The following is an 18,352-nucleotide window of genomic DNA, read 5'->3' as shown; positions in this document are numbered from 1 at the left end:
TATTTCCAAAGCAACTTATATAGCGACTTTAAATCTTTGAAAGTTGTAAATATTCTCTTAATGTGAATGAATATTTGATATGTCTTGACGGAAGTAGTTACAAATTTTGTTTATTGCTAAATGCTTGTGCTTATTCAAAGAAAGAAATACGAAGTTTAAAAGATTATTAATTTCTTTCATGACGAAGATGCAATCAGCCAATTGGGCTTCGGTCAGAGAACAGATTAATATAACATTATGCTAGTTTATTTTATTCCAGTGAAGTTGCATTTCCTGGTTGCTCTGATCTTGAGTCAAAACATGTTCTTATATTGTCTCCTCAGCTTCCTCTCTCTCCTAGAAACAAACCCCAGATAAAGTTACAATAATCATGAAAGGATAAGCTGCAGCCCTTCATCCTTGATATGACAGTTGTATGTGTAACAGTAAATTGATATCCCCCCCACACACAACACTGACATCCATCCCACCTCTGCCCACCATTCATTATTTCATTACCCCCTGACTCAAACATAGAGGACAGAAAATGTATTTCACTAACCCATCCCCCCTACTATCACAAACACATTACTCAAAACCCTCTGACACAAAGCTACTTGAATACTGTTTAGAGTTTGCAGTTGTATGTATACTGTTATGCATGTTTTAGTGTGTGCATGTACAGTATGCATCTGCATGAGTATGTGTGTCAGTAAGGTTCTTTAATGTCTGCTCTGGTCTTGCAGGGAAGCAGAGGGGGAGGGAAGGGGGAGAGAGAATTTAAGGGAATACAGTAGGAGAAGGGGGGGGGCGATCTAATTAAGAATCCCATGAGAGATTACTTCATCCTGGATACCCCCTATCACCACAGGGGACTCCCCCCCACAACACACACACGCACACACACCAATGACAGCATGTCTTCTGACTAAATTATCTGGCGTGGCGACCTCCTGGTTCCCTACAGACAGAGAAGTAATTTAATCAGCTATATCCCCTTCAGCCGCGCATGCACACATGTGTGCACTCACACGCACACTGACACAGCTTAGTTAGCCAAGGCAGCCCATTCATACATCTGTAACCAACAATGACAGTGAGACTGTACAAAAGCACCCATACTGCTGAGATGGACTTGATTAGGCAAGTTGATTTCACCTGTTGACACATGCCTCATGCAATCACACACCTGTCACTAATTATCAGGACTGCCCCGATTGGCTCATTCACACTTCTAGTTTGTATTTAAAGCCTGTCAAGCAATTTATCAATTTATTTCCAGTTGTGTGTCCTAGTTAAAAGTCGTTTTTGTTTTTTCTATTTTCAATATTTGAGCTGTATTGGTTTAATAGGTTTGTCCTTATCACCTTTTATGTCGTGTAAAAATGTATGTTTATTTACCAGAGTTCTGTTCTTCGGATTATATACGAAGATCCAGGACCCAATTTAAGTTTCTATGAAGGGGAGTGGAGCTTGTTTATCTTTTCATGTTATGTAACCTGCTATTGACATCTCCTTTTGTTACAGAACCACACAAACACCAACCTTTACCATGTCCAACCGCCAGTTCTAAATAAATAAAGTAAACTTAGGCAATGTCTCTGCCGTCTGTTTTCTCACTGACTGGAGCAGCGTACCCCTGGTGACATCTATCCCACTCCAATTCGCATACCTCCCCAAAAGACCCACAGTGACCGTACATACATATCCCAACCAGAAGCCAAGAATTAAAGGCAACATCTGCATCGAGCTAAAGGCTAGAGCTGCCGCTTTCAAGGAACGGGAGACTAATCCGGACTCTTATAAGAAATGCTGCTATGCCCTCAGACAAACCATCAAACAAGCAAAGCATCAAAATAGGATTAAGATTGAATCCTACTACACCGGCTCTGATGCTCGTCGGATATGGCAGGGCTTGAAAACTATTACGGACTACAAAGGGAAACCCAAATGCGAGCTGCCCAGTGATGTGAGCCTACCAAATGAGCTAAATGCCTTTTATGCTAGCTTCGAGGCAAGCAACACTGAAGCATGCACGAGGGCACCAGCTGTTCTGGATGACTGTGTGATAATGCTCTCGTAGCCAATGTGAACAAAACATTTAAACAGGTCAACATTTACAAAGCTGCTAGGCCAGATGGATTACCAGGACGTGTACTCAAAGCATGCGCGGACCAACTGTCAAGTGTCTCCACTGACATTTTCAACCTCTCTCTGACCAAGTCTGTAATACCTACATGTTTCAAGCAGACCACCAAAGTCCCTGTACCCAAGGAAGCGAAGGTAACCTGCCTAAATGATTACCGCCCGTTGCACTCATGTCGGTAGCCATGAAGTGCTTTGAAAGCCTGGTCATGGCTCACATCAACAGCATCCTCCCAGACACCCTAGACTCACTCCAATTCGCATACCGCCCCAACAGATCCACAGATGACACAATCTCATTCGCACTCCACAACTGCCCTTTCCCACCTGGACAAAAGGAACACCTACATAAGAATGCTGTTCATTGACTACAGCTCAGTGTTCAACACCATAGTGCCCTCCAAGCTCATCACTAAACTAAGGACCCTGGGACTAAACACCTCCCTCTGCAACTGAATCCTGGACTTCCTGATGGGATCTTGGTCTTCCTGATGCGCCAACCCCAGGTGTTGCGGGTAGACAACAAATCCCTCATGCTGACCCTCAACAGTGGGGCCCCTCCAGGTGCGCGCTTAGTCCCCTCCTGTACTCCCTGTTCACCCACGACTGCGTGGCTGCACACAACTCCAACACCGAGATCTGGCAGTGTGGTTCCAGGACAACAACCTCTCCCTCAATGTCAGCAAGACAAATTAGCTGATCACCGAGCACTTTAAGTTCCTCGGTGTCCACATCACTAATGGATTATCATGGTGCGCCCACACCAACACAGTCGTGAAGAGGGCACGACAATACCTCTTCCCTCTCAAGAGGCTGAAAAGATTTGGCATGGGCAGCTGCACCATTGAGAGCATCTTGACTGGCTACATCACCGCTTGGTATAGCAACTGCTTGGCATCTGACCGCAAGGCCTTACAGAGGGTAGTGTGTACGGCCCAGTACATCACTGGGGCCAAGCTCCCTGCCATCCATGACCTCTATATCAGGCGGCGTCAGAGGAAGGCCCGAAATTGTCAAAGACTCCAGCCACCCAAGTCATAGACTGTTCTCTGCTACCGCACGGCAAGCGGTACCGATACACCAAGTCTGGAATCAACAGGACCCTGAACTGTTTCTACCCCCAAGTCACAACACTAAATAATTTGTTTAACAGTTACCTGGACTATATTCATTTACTCTTTTTGCACTAACTATTTTGACTCCTACCATACACTGCTGTAACTATTTAGTATCTTTCCTGTCTAGTCACTTTACCCCTACCTATATGTACATATTTACCTCAATTACCTCGTACCCCTGCACATCAACTCGGTACTGGTACCCATGCATACAGTGGAGCAAGAAAGTATTTAGTCAGCCACTAATTGTGCAAGTTCTCCCAATTAAAAAGATGAGAGAGACCTGTCATTTTTTATCATAGGTACACTTCAACTATGACAGACAAAAATTAGAAAAAAAATCCAGAAAATGACATTGTAGGATTTTTAATGAATTTATTTGCAAATTATGGTGGAAAATAAGTGACACCAGATGTAATAGCCCTACTCACAATAATGATTAGATTACACAAGCCTGCGCACACACACATAAAACGATAGACAGCGAGAGAAAGGGGGTAGAGGGTGAGACAGAGAGCGAGGTGGGGAGAATGAAAGGATGAAACAGATGGCCAAGTAATGTTCTTACATATTCAACACACAGGTGTCCATTAGAGTTAACAGACACACTGAACAAAAGGCCAGCTGTCACTCCAGCGGCCCACAGTCACATTATGAATATTCTCATCCACACACTCCACAATGGCTATATGGCTTGTTTTAGAACAAACAACTTGGTTAATAGCAGATACATGTAATTGTGAGTCTAATCGACTTCATCATTACTGTAAGGCACAGCCAATGTAACTCAAACTTTAGCAATAGGTTGGGTTTATAGCCCAACCCAGAGGTGAGCTTTAGTATAGCAGCACCCCCGAATGTGTCAATGTTGTTGTAATACCATAAATATCCACTAAGGGGCGGTAGAACACCACTAATTTAATTTTCAGGCGCGCCCATGGATATCGTATAGGCTTTAATTAAAAATGAATGTACATTCAATTCATCATTGACGTATTCTCGTCGTCAGGAATGATATGTAGTCTAGATACTTTTGAGTTTTAGATGACGATATTTGAGATTGCTTTATATTTATATCAAAACATGGAGGAATATCATAATTGACCAAAACCTGCATGTCATAAACCCTGCATGAGCTCAAAGGGCGTGTTAAGAAAGCTGAAGCAGGGAGCTTTGGGAGTCCGCATCTGTCTATGACTGGTTGTTTTCTTCTACGTTTAGGAAAAACACTCATCTGATTGGCTAAACCAGGTATCCATCAACCATGACAGGCATTGGTGTACATAATGTGTTTCAGAAATTAAACCAAATTTCGCCTCTGACTCAAAAATAAATAGGAAAACAAAGCCTAGACGTCCTCTATAAACAAGGGCTCGGCAATTCTCATTGACGATCAGTCCGCCTGCGTCAAAGGTAGGCTGCGACCCAATAACATTTTCAACAGAATAATAGTCTAGTGCAGTAAAATATAGAGCTAAATCCTTGTGATGATTTTGTAGATCTGTTATGAACATGCAGTTTTCTTCAACAATAGCATTTTGCCAATATCCTGAGAACCAAATCATCTTCACGGTTTCGGTTCTTCCTAGGGTACACTTTCCCGGGCTGCCTAGCTAACGTTACATGTATTTATTTTTTTAATCACAGCTAGATTGTAAGCAGTGGGATCGGTTTATCGTTACAATTTCATGATTTTAGAATTGTAATGTCCCATGTTCACTTTCTGTAGGGTGAAATGTAAGCGGTAATCCCCTGACGTGTAATGATCCTGGAATGGAGCTAATCTATATTAGCTCCAATCTATATTGGTCAACAGAGGTGGGCTATTTTCTTGTGTGTAGGCCTAAATACGTGTAGCCGAATAATTTTCCAGGTAAGCTATTCGCTGAAGACTTCAAGATGCAACAATATTTCCACTTACATGTAGATTATAGCATAGGAGGGGGCTGAGTGTCCCTCGTCATTGTCGCCTTTCAAAAGGCCAGCAGCCCCAGGAACGCTTATTGTTTATAAGTTAAAGCCACGCTGCGCACGTCGGCCAAAAAGCTTGTCTAGACTTGGTTTTTGTCGCTCACAAATTGTCACATGAGTAAATTCAGAGCCATAGGCTCTACGTAAAACAGTAGTATATTTGTGGGCTATAATGTGGTTTAAAACGCTCTCTGTCTCAATATCCGTCGTTGTGATTCCGCTGGAGTCGCAGAGCACGTTTCGCAACACTGTCCATTGTGTCAGCAGCGTTCTGCCAAGTGACATGTCTACATTGGCCAACATGATTAACGTAGGCTGTTTTATACTAGGCAAACGGTCATGGAACTTTTGTGGTATTATGGCATATGATTTGCTGCAAGAATAGTTTTTGTGTGCCTATATCCACACCTCTCAGTTGTCTGTCTGTCTCGTGTCTTTCAAGCATGTTCCAGTGATGGATGCAGCACAGGTGTGATGTGGCTTATTGACATGTTTGGCTTCCTTTCCTCGCCTCCTCTCCTTTATCTACTTTCATGTGAGGAGCTGGATAGGTGAAAGTCAGAAAGAGGTTCCCTCTGTTACTCAATCCAGTGCAGAGAGGGAAGAGAAAGACACATTGTTATTGTAATACAGACTATCTGTGGATTTATGGTACTGATCTCTCTCTGTCTCTCTCTCTCTCTCTGTCTCTCTGTCTCTCTCTCTCACACCCTTTCTGTGGTCCACTGGTCCAATCAGTAGCTAGGGGCTTGATTGCTGGGGGTAACTGAAGCTGTGGTTACCATGGCGGCACACTTTGACACAGAGTACCAGCGCCTAGAGGCTTCATACAGCGACTCTCCACCAGGAGAGGAGAACCTACTGGAGCACGTACCTGACGGAAACAAGTGTAAAGTTCTTAAGTAGATTCACACACACACACACACACACACACACACACACACACACACACACACACACACACACACACACACACACACACACACACACACACACACACACACACACACACACACACACACACACACACACACACACACACACACTAATCTGTTTTTGTTATTGACTGTTCTCTGCAGCCCCATGGCACCACATAGAGAACCTGGACCTGTTCTTCCAGAGGATATCCTTTTACCCCTCTGTGTCTCTGTACTCCCGGATCATTCACTACTACAACTACCCCGGGGGTTATTTTAAGACCAGGAGGGTCAACACCTTCCAGGAGAAGAATAGAATCAGGTGTGTAAGAGCTGGAATAAAAGCCTGCATCCCCTGTAGCTCTCCAGGAGGAGGAATGTTGAGCTGGTGACCTGAGTTAATACTATAGCCGACTAGACTTTCATTACGAGAGGACACATGCTACTTTTATGTCATCATCTGATCCTTGACCCCTGACACGTCTATAACCTGCACCAGAAGAATGGCTTCACCTGTATGCTGCTGGGAGAGGTCTTTGAGCTGGTGTAAGTACACTGTGTGTGTGTGTATGCTGCTGGGAGAGGTCTTTGAGCTGGTGTAAGTACACTGTGTGTGTGTATGCTGCTGGGAGAGGTCTTTGAGCTGGTGTAAGTACACTGTGTGTGTGTGTATGCTGCTGGGAGAGGTCTTTGAGCTGGTGTAAGTACACTGTGTGTGTGTGTCTGTGTCTTCTATGTGGTCAATGTCTGTGTCCTGTGGGGTCATTTTTAACTTTCCTCTCTCTCCTCTTTCCCCATTTCTCCCCTTCTGTAGCCAGTTGCTGTTTGTGGTAGGATTCACAGTCTTCTTGGCTAACTGTGTGGACTATGACATTCTGTTTGCTAACAAGTTTGTCAACCACACCGACTCCTCCAAAGTCACACTGCCTGACGCCTTCCTGCCTGTGGACGTCTGCAGCTCAAGGTAAGGCTTATAAACACTTCATAAATGTTTTAGAAATGCATTATAAACACTTTATTAGCACATCTTTTGCACTCAAGTTAATAAGGAATGCCGGAAAATGTCCTTACTGCTTGTTGTTTTCCCGCCAGTATCCATGACAACCTGCTTGTTGTTTTCCCACCAGTATCCGTGACAACGTGACAGTGATGTTTGTATTGATGATATCTGGAGTGTTCTGGCTGCATCGCCTCATCAAGTTCATCTACAACATCTGCTGCTACTGGGAGATACGCTCCTTCTACACCAACGCACTCAAGATGAGCATGGTGAGTGTGTGTGTGTGTGTCTGTCTGCGTGTCTTCAACCTACTGGTTTAACTACTTCCTCTCCTCCTCCTCCTCACCTTCTCCTTGTCTCCTCCTCCCCTCCCCCTTCTCCTCCCCTCCCCGTTCTCCTCCCGTCCCCCTTCTCCTCCCGTCCCCCTTCTCCTCCCCTCCCCCTTCTCCTCCCGTCCCCCTTCTCCTCCCGTCCCCCTTCTCCTTGTCTCCTCCTCCCCTCCCCCTTCTCCTCCCCTCCCCCTTCTCCTCCCGTCCCCCTTCTCCTCCCCTCCCCCTTCTCCTCCCCTCCCCCTTCTCCTCCCGTCCCCCTTCTCCTCCCCTCCCCCTTCTCCTCCCCCCCCCTTCTCCTCCCCTCCCCCTTCTCCTCCCCTCCCCCTTCTCCTCCCGTCCCCCTTCTCCTCCCGTCCCCCTTCTCCTCCCCTCCCCTTCTCCTCCCCTCCCCTCTCCTCCTCCCTCCCCCTCCTCCTCCTTGTCTCCCCCCCCCCTTCTCCTCCCCCTTCTCCTCCCCTCTCTAGGCAGAGCTGCCATACTTCACATGGCAGGAGGTTCAGGCCCGGATCGTTGAGATCCAGAAGGAACACCAGATCTGTATCCACAAGAAAGAACTCACAGAACTGGACATATACCACCGTATCCTGCGCTTCAAAAACTACATGGTGTGTGTGTGTGTGTGTGTGTGTGTGTGTGTGTGTGTGTGTGTGTGTGTGTGTGTGTGTGTGTGTGTGTGTGTGTGTGTGTGTGTGCACTCACGTGTGTTTGTGCTTGTGTCAGAGTACATCTTCTTTACCATTCCTTACTTGTACCCCTACTACTGAACCACCTGTCAATCAAAAACAACACCACTTAAACCCCTTTCTTCTTCCTCCAGGTTGCCATGGTAAATAAGTCCCTCCTTCCTGTGCGTTTCCGCCCTCCGCTACTCGGGGAGAGTGTGTTTTACACCCGCGGCCTCAAGTACAACTTTGAACTCATCCTCTTCTGGGGGCCAGGTTGGTGTGTGTGTTTTGGAGTTTGTGCTCGGTACACTTTGTTTGGTAAACTTTTCACCTCTCTCTCTGTCTCTCTTCCTCTCTCTCTGTCTCTCTCTCTGTCTCTGTGTCTCTCTCTCTCTCTCTGTGTCTCTCTCTCTCTCTGTGTCTCTCTCTCTCTCTCTATCTCTGTCTCTCTCTGTCTCTCTCTGTCTCTGTCTCTCTCTGTCTCTCTGTGTGTCTCTCTCTGTCTCTCTCTCTGTCTCTCTCTCTCTGTCTCTCTTCCTCTCTCTCTCTCTCTGTGTGTCTCTGTCTCTCTCTGTCTCTGTGTGTCTCTCTCTGTCTCTCTCTCTCTCTCTCTCTCTCTGTGTCTCTCTCTCTGTGTCTCTCTCTCTGTGTCTCTCTCTCTCTGTCTCTCTGTGTCTCTCTCTCTCTGTCTCTCTCTGTCTCTCTCTCTCTGTCTCTCTCTCTCTCTGTCTCTCTCTCTCTGTCTCTCTCTGTCTCTCTCTGTCTCTCTCTCTCTCTCTCTCTGTCTCTCTCTGTCTCTCTCTCTCTCTGTCTCTCTCTCTCTGTCTCTCTCTCTCTCTGTCTCTGTCTCTCTGTCTCTCTCTCTCTCTCTCTCTCTCTCTCTCTCTCTCTGTCTCTGTCTCTCTCTCTCTCTCTCTCTCTCTCTGTCTCTCTCTCTCTGTCTCTCTCTCTCTGTCTCTCTCTCTCTGTCTCTCTCTCTCTCTCTCTCTCTCTGTCTCTCTCTCTCTGTCTCTCTCTCTCTGTCTCTCTCTCTCTGTCTCTCTCTCTCTCTGTCTCTCTCTCTCTCTGTCTCTCTCTCTCTGTCTCTCTCTCTCTGTGTCTCTCTCTCTCTCTGTCTCTCTCTCTCTCTGTGTCTCTCTCTCTCTCACCCCCACTTCCCAGGATCTCTGTTTGAGAGTGAGTGGAGTTTGAAGCCGCAGTATAAGAGAGGTGGTAACAGGTTGGAGCTGGCAGACAAACTGGCATCACGTATACTGTGGATCGGCATCGCCAACCTCTTACTCTGTCCTGTCGTACTGGTCTGGCAAATACTGTATGCCTTCTTCAGCTATACAGAGGTAGGGACACACACACACACACACTCACCGCTGTGCTCCGTTATGGAGGTGTAGCAGATGCTGTAAAGCTAATTTATTGTGTGTGTGTGTAGGTGATAAAGCGTGAGCCAGGTAGTTTGGGAGCGAGGTGTTGGTCTCTGTATGGTCGATGTTACCTTCGCCACTTCAATGAGCTGGACCATGAACTGATGTCACGGCTCAGCAAGGGCTACAAAGTAGGACACACACACACACACACACACACACACACACACACACACACACACACACACACACACACACACACACACACACACACACACACACACACACACACACACACACACACACACACACACACAGAAGGTGTGTACGGTAATTATTGTGATATTAATGAACTCATTCTTGTCTGTTGCTGTCAGTGGTGTCTAAATGCCAGATGTCCTTCACTGCCGTGCGTGTGTCCCACCTCCAGGCGTCCTCCAGGTATATGAACTGCTTCCTGTCCTCATTGCTGACGGTGGTGGCTAAGAACGTGGCGTTTTTTGCTGGCTCCCTATTGGCTGTCCTCATTGCTCTGACCATCTACGACGAAGACGTCCTCGCCGTGGAACACGTCCTGTCGTCCATCACCCTGCTGGGAGTGTGTATCACTGTCTGCAGGTGTGTGTGTGTGTGTGTGTCTGTGTGCTAAGTCATTTTGAAGGGTTTGGTACACTCTCCCTCTCTCCTCAGGTCTTTTATCCCAGACAAACACCTGGTCTACTGTCCAGAGCAGCTGCTCAGGTTGATCCTGGCTCACATCCACTACATGCCAGACCACTGGCAGGGCAACGCCCATCGCTACGAGACACGAGACCAGTTCTCACAGCTCTTCCAGTACAAGGCTGTGAGTAGCACTATAGTCTTAACCTTTTCCACTCTTTTTATAAAGCAGGAACTTATTAGTCATTTCTGAAGCACATAGCATATTCCTCTCAGCCTGGCCATAGTCTGTATTCACAAAACATCTCCGATTAGAAGTGCTGGTCTAGGATCAGTGTTCCATTTTCAAAGTCGCAATGAAGACTATTATATGCACAGAGGGGCGGGGGTGACCTGATCCTAGATCAGCATTCGGGTGTTGTGACCTTTCCTCTGCCTGTCCAGGTGTTTATCCTAGAGGAGCTGACCAGCCCCCTGGTGACTCCCTTCATCCTGATCTTCAGTCTGAGGAGGAAGTCTCTGGAGATCATTGACTTCTTCAGGAACTTCACTGTGGAGGTGGTAGGGGTGGGAGACACCTGCTCCTTCGCTCAGATGGACATCAGACAGCACGGACACCCCGCGGTGAGACTCTCTCTCTCACACACACACACACATACACAGATGAGCAATGCATAAATAGTGACTCTCTTTCCCCTCCCGAACTCCTTCCTTTTCTCCTTTCCCTTCCTCTTCCTCCCTCCAGTGGATGTCTGAGGGGAAGACAGAGGCATCTATTTACCAACAGGCGGAGGATGGGAAGACTGAGCTGTCCCTGATGCATTTTGCCATCACCAACCCCCAGTGGCAGCCCCCCACCGAGACCACTCACTTCATCAGCCAGCTGAAGGAGAGAGTACAGAGAGAGACTACAGGAGACGGACACACTCTCACCTCACTGTCAGAGGTAGGGAGACAGACACACTCTCACCTCACTGTCAGAGGTAGGGAGACAGACACACTCTCACCTCACTGTCAGAGGTAGGGAGACAGACACACTCTCACCTCACTGTCAGAGGTAGGGAGACAGACACACTCTCACCTCACTGTCAGAGGTAGGGAGACAGACACACTCTCACCTCACTGTCAGAGGTAGGGAGACGGACACACTCTCACCTCACTGTCAGAGGTAGGGAGACGGACACACTATCACCTCACTGTCAGAGGTAGGGAGACGGACACACTCTCTCACCTCACTGTCAGAGGTAGGGAGACAGACACACTCTCTCACCTCACTGTCAGAGGTAGGGAGACAGACACACTCTCTCACCTCACTGTCAGAGGTAGGGAGACAGACACACTCTCACCTCACTGTCAGAGGTAGGGAGACGGACACACTCTCACCTCACTGTCAGAGGTAGGGAGACGGACACACTCTCACCTCACTGTCAGAGGTAGGGAGACGGACACACTCTCTCACCTCACTGTCAGAGGTAGGGAGACGGACACACTCTCTCACCTCACTGTCAGAGGTAGGGAGACGGACACACTCTCTCACCTCACTGTCAGAGGTAGGGAGACGGACACACTCTCTCACCTCACTGTCAGAGGTAGGGAGACGGACACACTCTCACCTCACGGTCAGAGGTAGGGAGACGGACACACTCTCACCTCACTGTCAGAGGTAGGGAGACGGACACACTCTCACCTCACTGTCAGAGGTAGGGAGACGGACACACTCTCACCTCACTGAATGGGTCAGAGGTAGGGAGACAGACACACTCTCACCTCACTGTCAGAGGTAGGGAGACGGACACACTCTCACCTCACTGTCAGAGGTAGGGAGACGGACACACTCTCACCTCACTGTCAGAGGTAGGGAGACGGACACACTCTCACCTCACTGTCAGAGGTAGGGAGACGGACACACTCTCACCTCACTGAATGGGTCAGAGGTAGGGAGACAGACACACTCTCACCTCACTGTCAGAGTTAGGGAGACGGACACACTCTCACCTCACTGTCAGAGGTAGGGAGACGGACACACTCTCACCTCACTGTCAGAGGTAGGGAGACAGACACACTCTCACCTCACTGAATGGGTCAGAGGTAGGGAGACAGACACACTCTCACCTCACTGTCAGAGGTAGGGAGACAGACAGACATGCCAATACATACATTGACAGTTCAATTTTGATCTCAAGTTTAACATTGTATACATTTCTGAGTTTTTTGATTACACTGATATTAAAGGTCAAAATCGAATTCTCTGACAGCGTCACCGAGGAGGGGGGTTCAGGGGGAGGAAACGTTAACCCCCGAAAGCCCATCCCCCGCTCACACACCTTCCCTATCTCCACCCCCGGCCCTATCCCCAGCTCTAACTCTGGCCCTAACCGAGGTACCACCCCGGGACAGGAAGTGGCACCACTCCAGAGCAACAGCCAGCGTCGCTACGGGGGGAACACGGGTAACCATGAAAAATGATACTCTCATTCCCTAATATGTAATTATATTGAAGATGACTGATATGGATCATACTGATATCACTGTGTGTGTGTGTGTGTGTGTGTGTGTGTGTGTGTGTGTGTGTGTGTGTGTGTGTGTGTGTGTGTGTGTGTGTGTGTGTGTGTGTGTGTGTGTGTGTGTGTGTGTGTGTGTGTGTGTGTGTGTGTGTGTGTGTGTGTGTGTCACTTCTCCAGACTCTGTCGGCCCGGGGGGCAGAGTGGTGAGGTCGGAGCGTGTGCCCATGGGGGGTTGGGCAGAGGAGCGACGTGGAGGCCGACACCCCGACACTGTACCTGAGGAGCGCTCGGAGGACGACATGCCTCCCAACATACACAAGGTGTTTACAAAATCACACACACACAGGCCCTGTGTCAGTGTATGGGGTTGCATATCATTGTTTTCCTCTCTCCTCAGGTGACGTAACTGACCAGAGAGATCCCCCCCCCCCTTCACAAACACATCACACATCCTCATCCTACCAGAGAAGAACTTCCTGCTCATCTGTGAACTTTCGACCATGGCTTCACCTTTGACCCCAGATAGACAGACCTGTGGGATAGCAGCATGCCGTGTTATTCACTCTGGGCTAGAGAAGAACAATCGAGTAACAGTGTGAAGGTGACCAGGACTTTTTCTTGACACCCTCTGTGGATGACACTTCAGCCAATCAAGTGACGGTGGTTGATGACTTCATCATAACTGGCAGCATGGAACCCGTAGCATATTTATCGGCTTTTATAGTTGCCTCCTAGACACTAATCTAAGGTCAGCTTTATGGTTTGTCGCCGTAATGGTTACGGTTAGGATGTGTGGATCAGAGATCTGTGCCTAAGGGCAACTTCTATCCAGAGATGACTTTTTCTCCTTTGGTGTAAACTGCCATTAATGTACCTTTTTAAAGATAACATTTAGTAATGACAAGTTTGTCTTTTTTAAATTCTTTGTTTTTTCTCTTTGTGTTGCCTATATTTATTGTACTTACAGAGAAAGTGTGTGTGTGTGTGTGTGTGTGTGTGTGTGTGTGTGTGTGTGTGTGTGTGTGTGTGTGTGTGTGTGTGTGTGTGTGTGTGTGTGTGTGTGTGTGTGTGTGTGTGTGTGTGTGTGTGTGTGTGTGTGTGTGCGTGCGTGCGTGTGACATGACAGAAGAGCGGACTTCCAACAAAGTATGACTGCACTGGCACAGTGAATCCTTTTGGGTTTGGGTGGTAGATTTGGTGATGGTGTTGTACAAAGACCCCCTAGACGAAGCAGGCACTAAACCGATATACACCGCGTGCATAGACATACAGGTATGAATCAAATCAGGACGCTGGACTATTCTAAGTATATCATCGAGGTGTAGATGGTTAATAAATAGGGATATACAAGAAACGCATCATAGTTATTGATTTTGTGTCAAAGCAAACTTACCAGGCTGGTTGGAACGTGTAACTTCAGCCTCTTCAGTGCCATATTTATGCTCTTAAAGCAGCAATCCAATAGTTGAAATGATTGCAAAGCATCCCCCACCACTGTTTCCGTAAAAGGTTGAAGGATGGGGCTGGAGAAATGGAACCACACTCAAATTCATAGATGGAGCCGTGGATGCAAGGACTTACCATCCATTTCGTTTTAACCATGTTTTGAGGCTATACAGTGTTTGTTTACATTTACAAATGTGTATTTTGGCTTCTGATGAGGTATGACAGTGGAACTAAGCTCATTGGGCATTTCTACGTTTTTCTCTCCAAGAATCAATGGGTTTATATCCGAAATGGATGTAAGTCCAACAATGGAAGTAGTAACTGCAGATTGCCCCTTTTAAGCACAACCGTCTCATAACTATACAGCAATGAATCTTCAATCAACACTAACAACTGGACAGATTAGTCAGCATCAGGCCAACTGCATGTTTATTTCTGCCCAACTGTCTGGGGGAAAAAGAGAATGCACTTTAATGACTTTTGTTGAATCCAAAGCATGTCATTTATCAGTATATTGGTTTTGATCTGTTCATATTTGTATGACTTTATTTTAACCAGGGCTTGTGCCACCGTCAGAGAGTTGAGGTTGAGATGCATGGTGATTTACAGCTGTTTGTTTTTGCTGTTCACACCGACTCTGGGCTCACAAGTAGACTAGCATGGTCCCAGATCTGTTTAAGTGCTGTATAACCAGCCCCCATATGGTCGACCATGCAGCACTAACAGATCTGGGACCAGGCTAAAGATGACAGATGCTTCCAATAGATACAGTCAGAGACTCTACAGCTGGGTATTAATTTCTAGATGGCAAAGGTCATCAGCGCTGCTCGCGTCATTGATTGATATATTCATGTAATTGAGTGGCCAGCCAGAGAGTCCAATCTGAACCAGACCCTGGATAAAAATAGAAGGCAGATGTGGAGGAGTTTTTTTTGGAGGGGGGGGGGGGTTCAATGAAAACAGAAACTTTAGAAAGTGGGGGAAAACACCCCTCTCTATGTGGCAAAATGTCCCCCGAAGATGAATGTGTTCAAATGTATATGTTTTATTGTGGCATTTTTTTTGTAATTGACTCTTAAAAGCTAAAGTCTATTGATATTTTTTTAATTAAATGAATCAAAAATCGGAAAACAAAATGGCATTGCACATCTCACTATTAATATCCTCACAATAACCAGGTTTCCATCCAACCTTTTTATGCTAGTAAAATACATAACTGAAAATACTTTTCAGTTAACTTTCCAAATGTCGACAAAATAAAAAATAAAAATATTTTTCGGTAAAATAAATTATGCAAAAAATGTCGGTGGAAATCCTTTGAGTTTGAGTTTATTTTTTATTTTTACAGGGACAGTGCACATTACTCAACGTTTCAGTAAAAGTGCCGGTTTTAGCCAGCCGGCTAATTTTCAACCGCAGTCCCTGGGCAGGTTATTAAAAACAATTACAATATAGACAATAGCAACATAGGACAAGCAAGACATAGCATACAGACAGAGCAACATAGGACAAGCAAGACAGCATACAGACAGAGCAACATAGGACAAGCAAGACATAGCATACAGACAGAGCAACATAGGACAAGCAAGACATAGCATACAGACAGAGCAACAAAGGACAAGCAAGACAGAGCAACATAGGACAAGCAAGACATAGCATACAGACAGAGCAACATAGGACAAGCAAGACATAGCATACAGACAGAGCAACATAGGACAAGCAAGACATAGCATACAGACAGAGCAACATAGGACAAGCAAGACATAGCATACAGACAGAGCAACATAGGACAAGCAAGACGTAGCATACAGACAGAGCAACATAGAACAAAAAGCAGCAAGACAAAATTCATAAAAGCAACAAAGTGTTTCCACACCTCACAAGCTACAGACAACATGGCAAGCGGCAACACACAGCTAGGGACCATGTTCACAAATCTGATTGACCTTTAGCCAGGTCTTCAAGCATTTTGTGAAAGTGTGATATGTGGTGCAGTTATGTGTGTCTGGTGGCAGTGTATTCTGTATTAGTTTCTGTGGAGTGTTTCGCTCTGAAGCCAAACTGCATGGAGTGTAATGTGAAGGGGCTGTTGTTGAGGTGGGCAATCAGTTGTTCTGCTACACACTTTTCAACAACCTTTGACACCACAGGTAGTATACTAATGGGCCTGTAGTTACTCACGTCAGCAGGGTCGCCTGATTTAAAGATGGCCGTTATTATGGCCGACTTCCACTCCCTTGGAAACACACCGAGACCAATAGATGTGTTGGTGACCTTAGTAATGGGGCCAATGAGTGACTCTTTGTAGTTTTTAAGAAAGGTAGAGTCCATCCCAAACACATCTTTGGCTTTAGAGTTCTTTAGTGAGCTAATCACCTTGTTCACTTTTGACTCAGAAACCTCCATTATGATGAAGACAGCTTGAGTGTCATTCACTAGCACTGAGCCCAAGAAACCAGTGGAGGGGTTCTGTGTCAGTACCCTGACAGAGTCAATAAAGTAGGAATTGAAGGCTATTGATATTTCGACTGCATCCTGTGTTAGATTGTTATTCACCATGATTTCTAGTCTTTTTGCAGTGTTACTATGGTCTTTCCCTGTTAACTTTTTTAGATTCTCCCATATCAATTTAGAATTTCCCTTTGCTTCACCAATTATGTTAATAAAATTGTTTGTCTTGGCCTGTCTGATTTCTTTCATCACCTTATTTCTCAACATGGTAAACCTACGTCTGTCATGCTCTAATTTAGATTTTAGGGCTATTTTTAGAGCATAATCTCGTTCTTTCATCAATTTCCAGATTTCTCCATTTAGCCAAGGAAGAGTGCTCTTTTGGCCAGGTTTGGATTTGATTTTCTTTAGGAAGCCATTTATTGTAGTCTGGATTGTGGATAGAAAATCCTGACTATCAGCTTCCACGTCTGTATAGGACAAGAGATCATTCCAGTTTATTCCCTTAATTGCTTTTTCAAAATGGTATTCTGAGTTGATCCGGCTTTCTAACAGTAGAGAGGTTAAACCTGCTCTTAGACAGCTTTCTGGCTATAAGTGTCAGATTATGATCAGACAGCCCAGTAACCATATTGAATGATTTAGTCACTCTCTCTGGTTTATTACTGAACACCAAATCAATCTGTGTTTTAGAGCAACAAGTCACCCTGGTTGGCCATTTAACTAGCTGTGTAAGGTCAAAGGTATTAGTGATCCGTTTGAGGGTTTTCCTACAACACTTGTCTTCATAATTAATGTTAAAATCTCCCATTAAGATGACCTCTTTCCCAAAATCACATTCCCTAAGCATGGTATTAAACTGATCAAAAAACACACTTTTGGTGGAAGGTGGCCTATACATTCCAATGAGGATAAAAGACATTTGGGGAGACAGTGTAATTTAATTCGCAGTTATTGATATAATAGGCATGATATTTAAGTAAACTTGGAGTCACGCGATGAGATGTGTGGTCCTCCCACTACGACTCATTGGGCAGGCATACAGTTTATTTAAATTACAGATTAAATAAATTATGATAAACTTCACAGGGTAGTGAAAAGTGCAAGGTGATGAGATTGATGCTCCTTTCTAAAATATTGAGGATCTTATTCTGATGAGATGATAATCGATGCTTGGCTGCCGTGAGACAAATAAAAATAATCTTGCTCTTTTGTCCATAATAATAATATCATCATGTAATCATATAAACCAGGGATGGGAAACTTCAGTCCTTGGGGACCGATAGTGGTATCACACTTTCCTCCATCCCTAGCAAACACAGCTGATTAAACTAATTGCATTCTAAACTGAAGATCATGATTAGTTGGCTATTGGATTCAGGTGTGTTAGCTGGGGTGTTATGCAGGTGAATGAGGACCCAAAAGCGACTTGGCGAAAACAGAGTCTTTAATCCAGTAAAGTAACTTTACAATCAAAAGGCATAATACTACTCGTAATGACGAGAACAGACTGGAGACTTGATCAAGAACTGCAGGTTGCCTCGGGAAGGCACTTGAACGTAGCAGACTCAGACACCTGCTCACCACGCAGCATCTGAGGGAAACACGACACGACAGGGCAATACATAGACACAGCACGGTGAACAATAGACAAGGATCCGACAGGGCAGGAACGGAAAACAAGGAGAGAAATAGGGACTCTAATCAGGGAAAAGGATCGGGAACAGGTGTGGGAAGACTAAATGATTGATTAGGGGAATAGGAACAGCTGGGAGCAGGAACGGAACGATAGAGAGAAGAGAG

At 45.9% G+C, this 18,352-nt stretch overlaps 2 protein-coding genes across 5 annotated transcripts; both read left to right on the top strand.

The window, feature by feature from the left end:
- The first annotated feature begins 4,519 nt into the window (after positions 1 to 4,519).
- Positions 4,520 to 11,297, top strand: LOC124008947 (autophagy-related protein 9A-like). 4 transcript variants are annotated; one of them, XM_046320547.1, is made up of 14 exons: positions 4,520 to 4,655; positions 5,952 to 6,102; positions 6,293 to 6,336; positions 6,612 to 6,676; positions 6,945 to 7,094; positions 7,258 to 7,399; positions 7,927 to 8,067; positions 8,280 to 8,400; positions 9,289 to 9,464; positions 9,557 to 9,679; positions 9,919 to 10,106; positions 10,179 to 10,332; positions 10,593 to 10,772; positions 10,894 to 11,297. In XM_046320547.1, exons 2-14 carry the CDS (start codon positions 5,997 to 5,999, stop codon positions 11,170 to 11,172), a joined length of 1,869 nt encoding a protein of 622 aa, XP_046176503.1. In that variant the 5' UTR covers positions 4,520 to 4,655; positions 5,952 to 5,996; the 3' UTR covers positions 11,173 to 11,297. The 4 variants fall into 4 exon arrangements, with proteins under 4 accessions (XP_046176503.1, XP_046176502.1, XP_046176504.1 ...); XM_046320546.1 differs by having other exon boundaries at positions 4,530 to 4,655; positions 5,955 to 6,102; XM_046320548.1 differs by lacking the exon at positions 4,520 to 4,655 and adding an exon at positions 5,071 to 5,115 and having other exon boundaries at positions 5,955 to 6,102.
- Positions 11,298 to 12,225: 928 nt separating this feature from the next.
- Positions 12,226 to 15,432, top strand: LOC124008037 (autophagy-related protein 9A-like). Its single transcript, XM_046318945.1, has 4 exons — positions 12,226 to 12,236; positions 12,404 to 12,597; positions 12,830 to 12,972; positions 13,050 to 15,432. The coding sequence occupies exons 1-4, from the start codon at positions 12,226 to 12,228 to the stop codon at positions 13,056 to 13,058; spliced, it is 357 nt and encodes a 118-aa protein (XP_046174901.1). The 3' UTR covers positions 13,059 to 15,432.
- The last annotated feature ends 2,920 nt before the right edge of the window (positions 15,433 to 18,352 follow it).

This window comes from Oncorhynchus gorbuscha, linkage group LG21, assembly GCF_021184085.1.
Source record: "Oncorhynchus gorbuscha isolate QuinsamMale2020 ecotype Even-year linkage group LG21, OgorEven_v1.0, whole genome shotgun sequence".
NCBI lineage: Eukaryota > Metazoa > Chordata > Actinopteri > Salmoniformes > Salmonidae > Oncorhynchus > Oncorhynchus gorbuscha.
The sequence above is the reverse complement of the archived record's forward strand: the minus strand, read 5'-3'. Positions and strand labels throughout refer to the sequence as shown.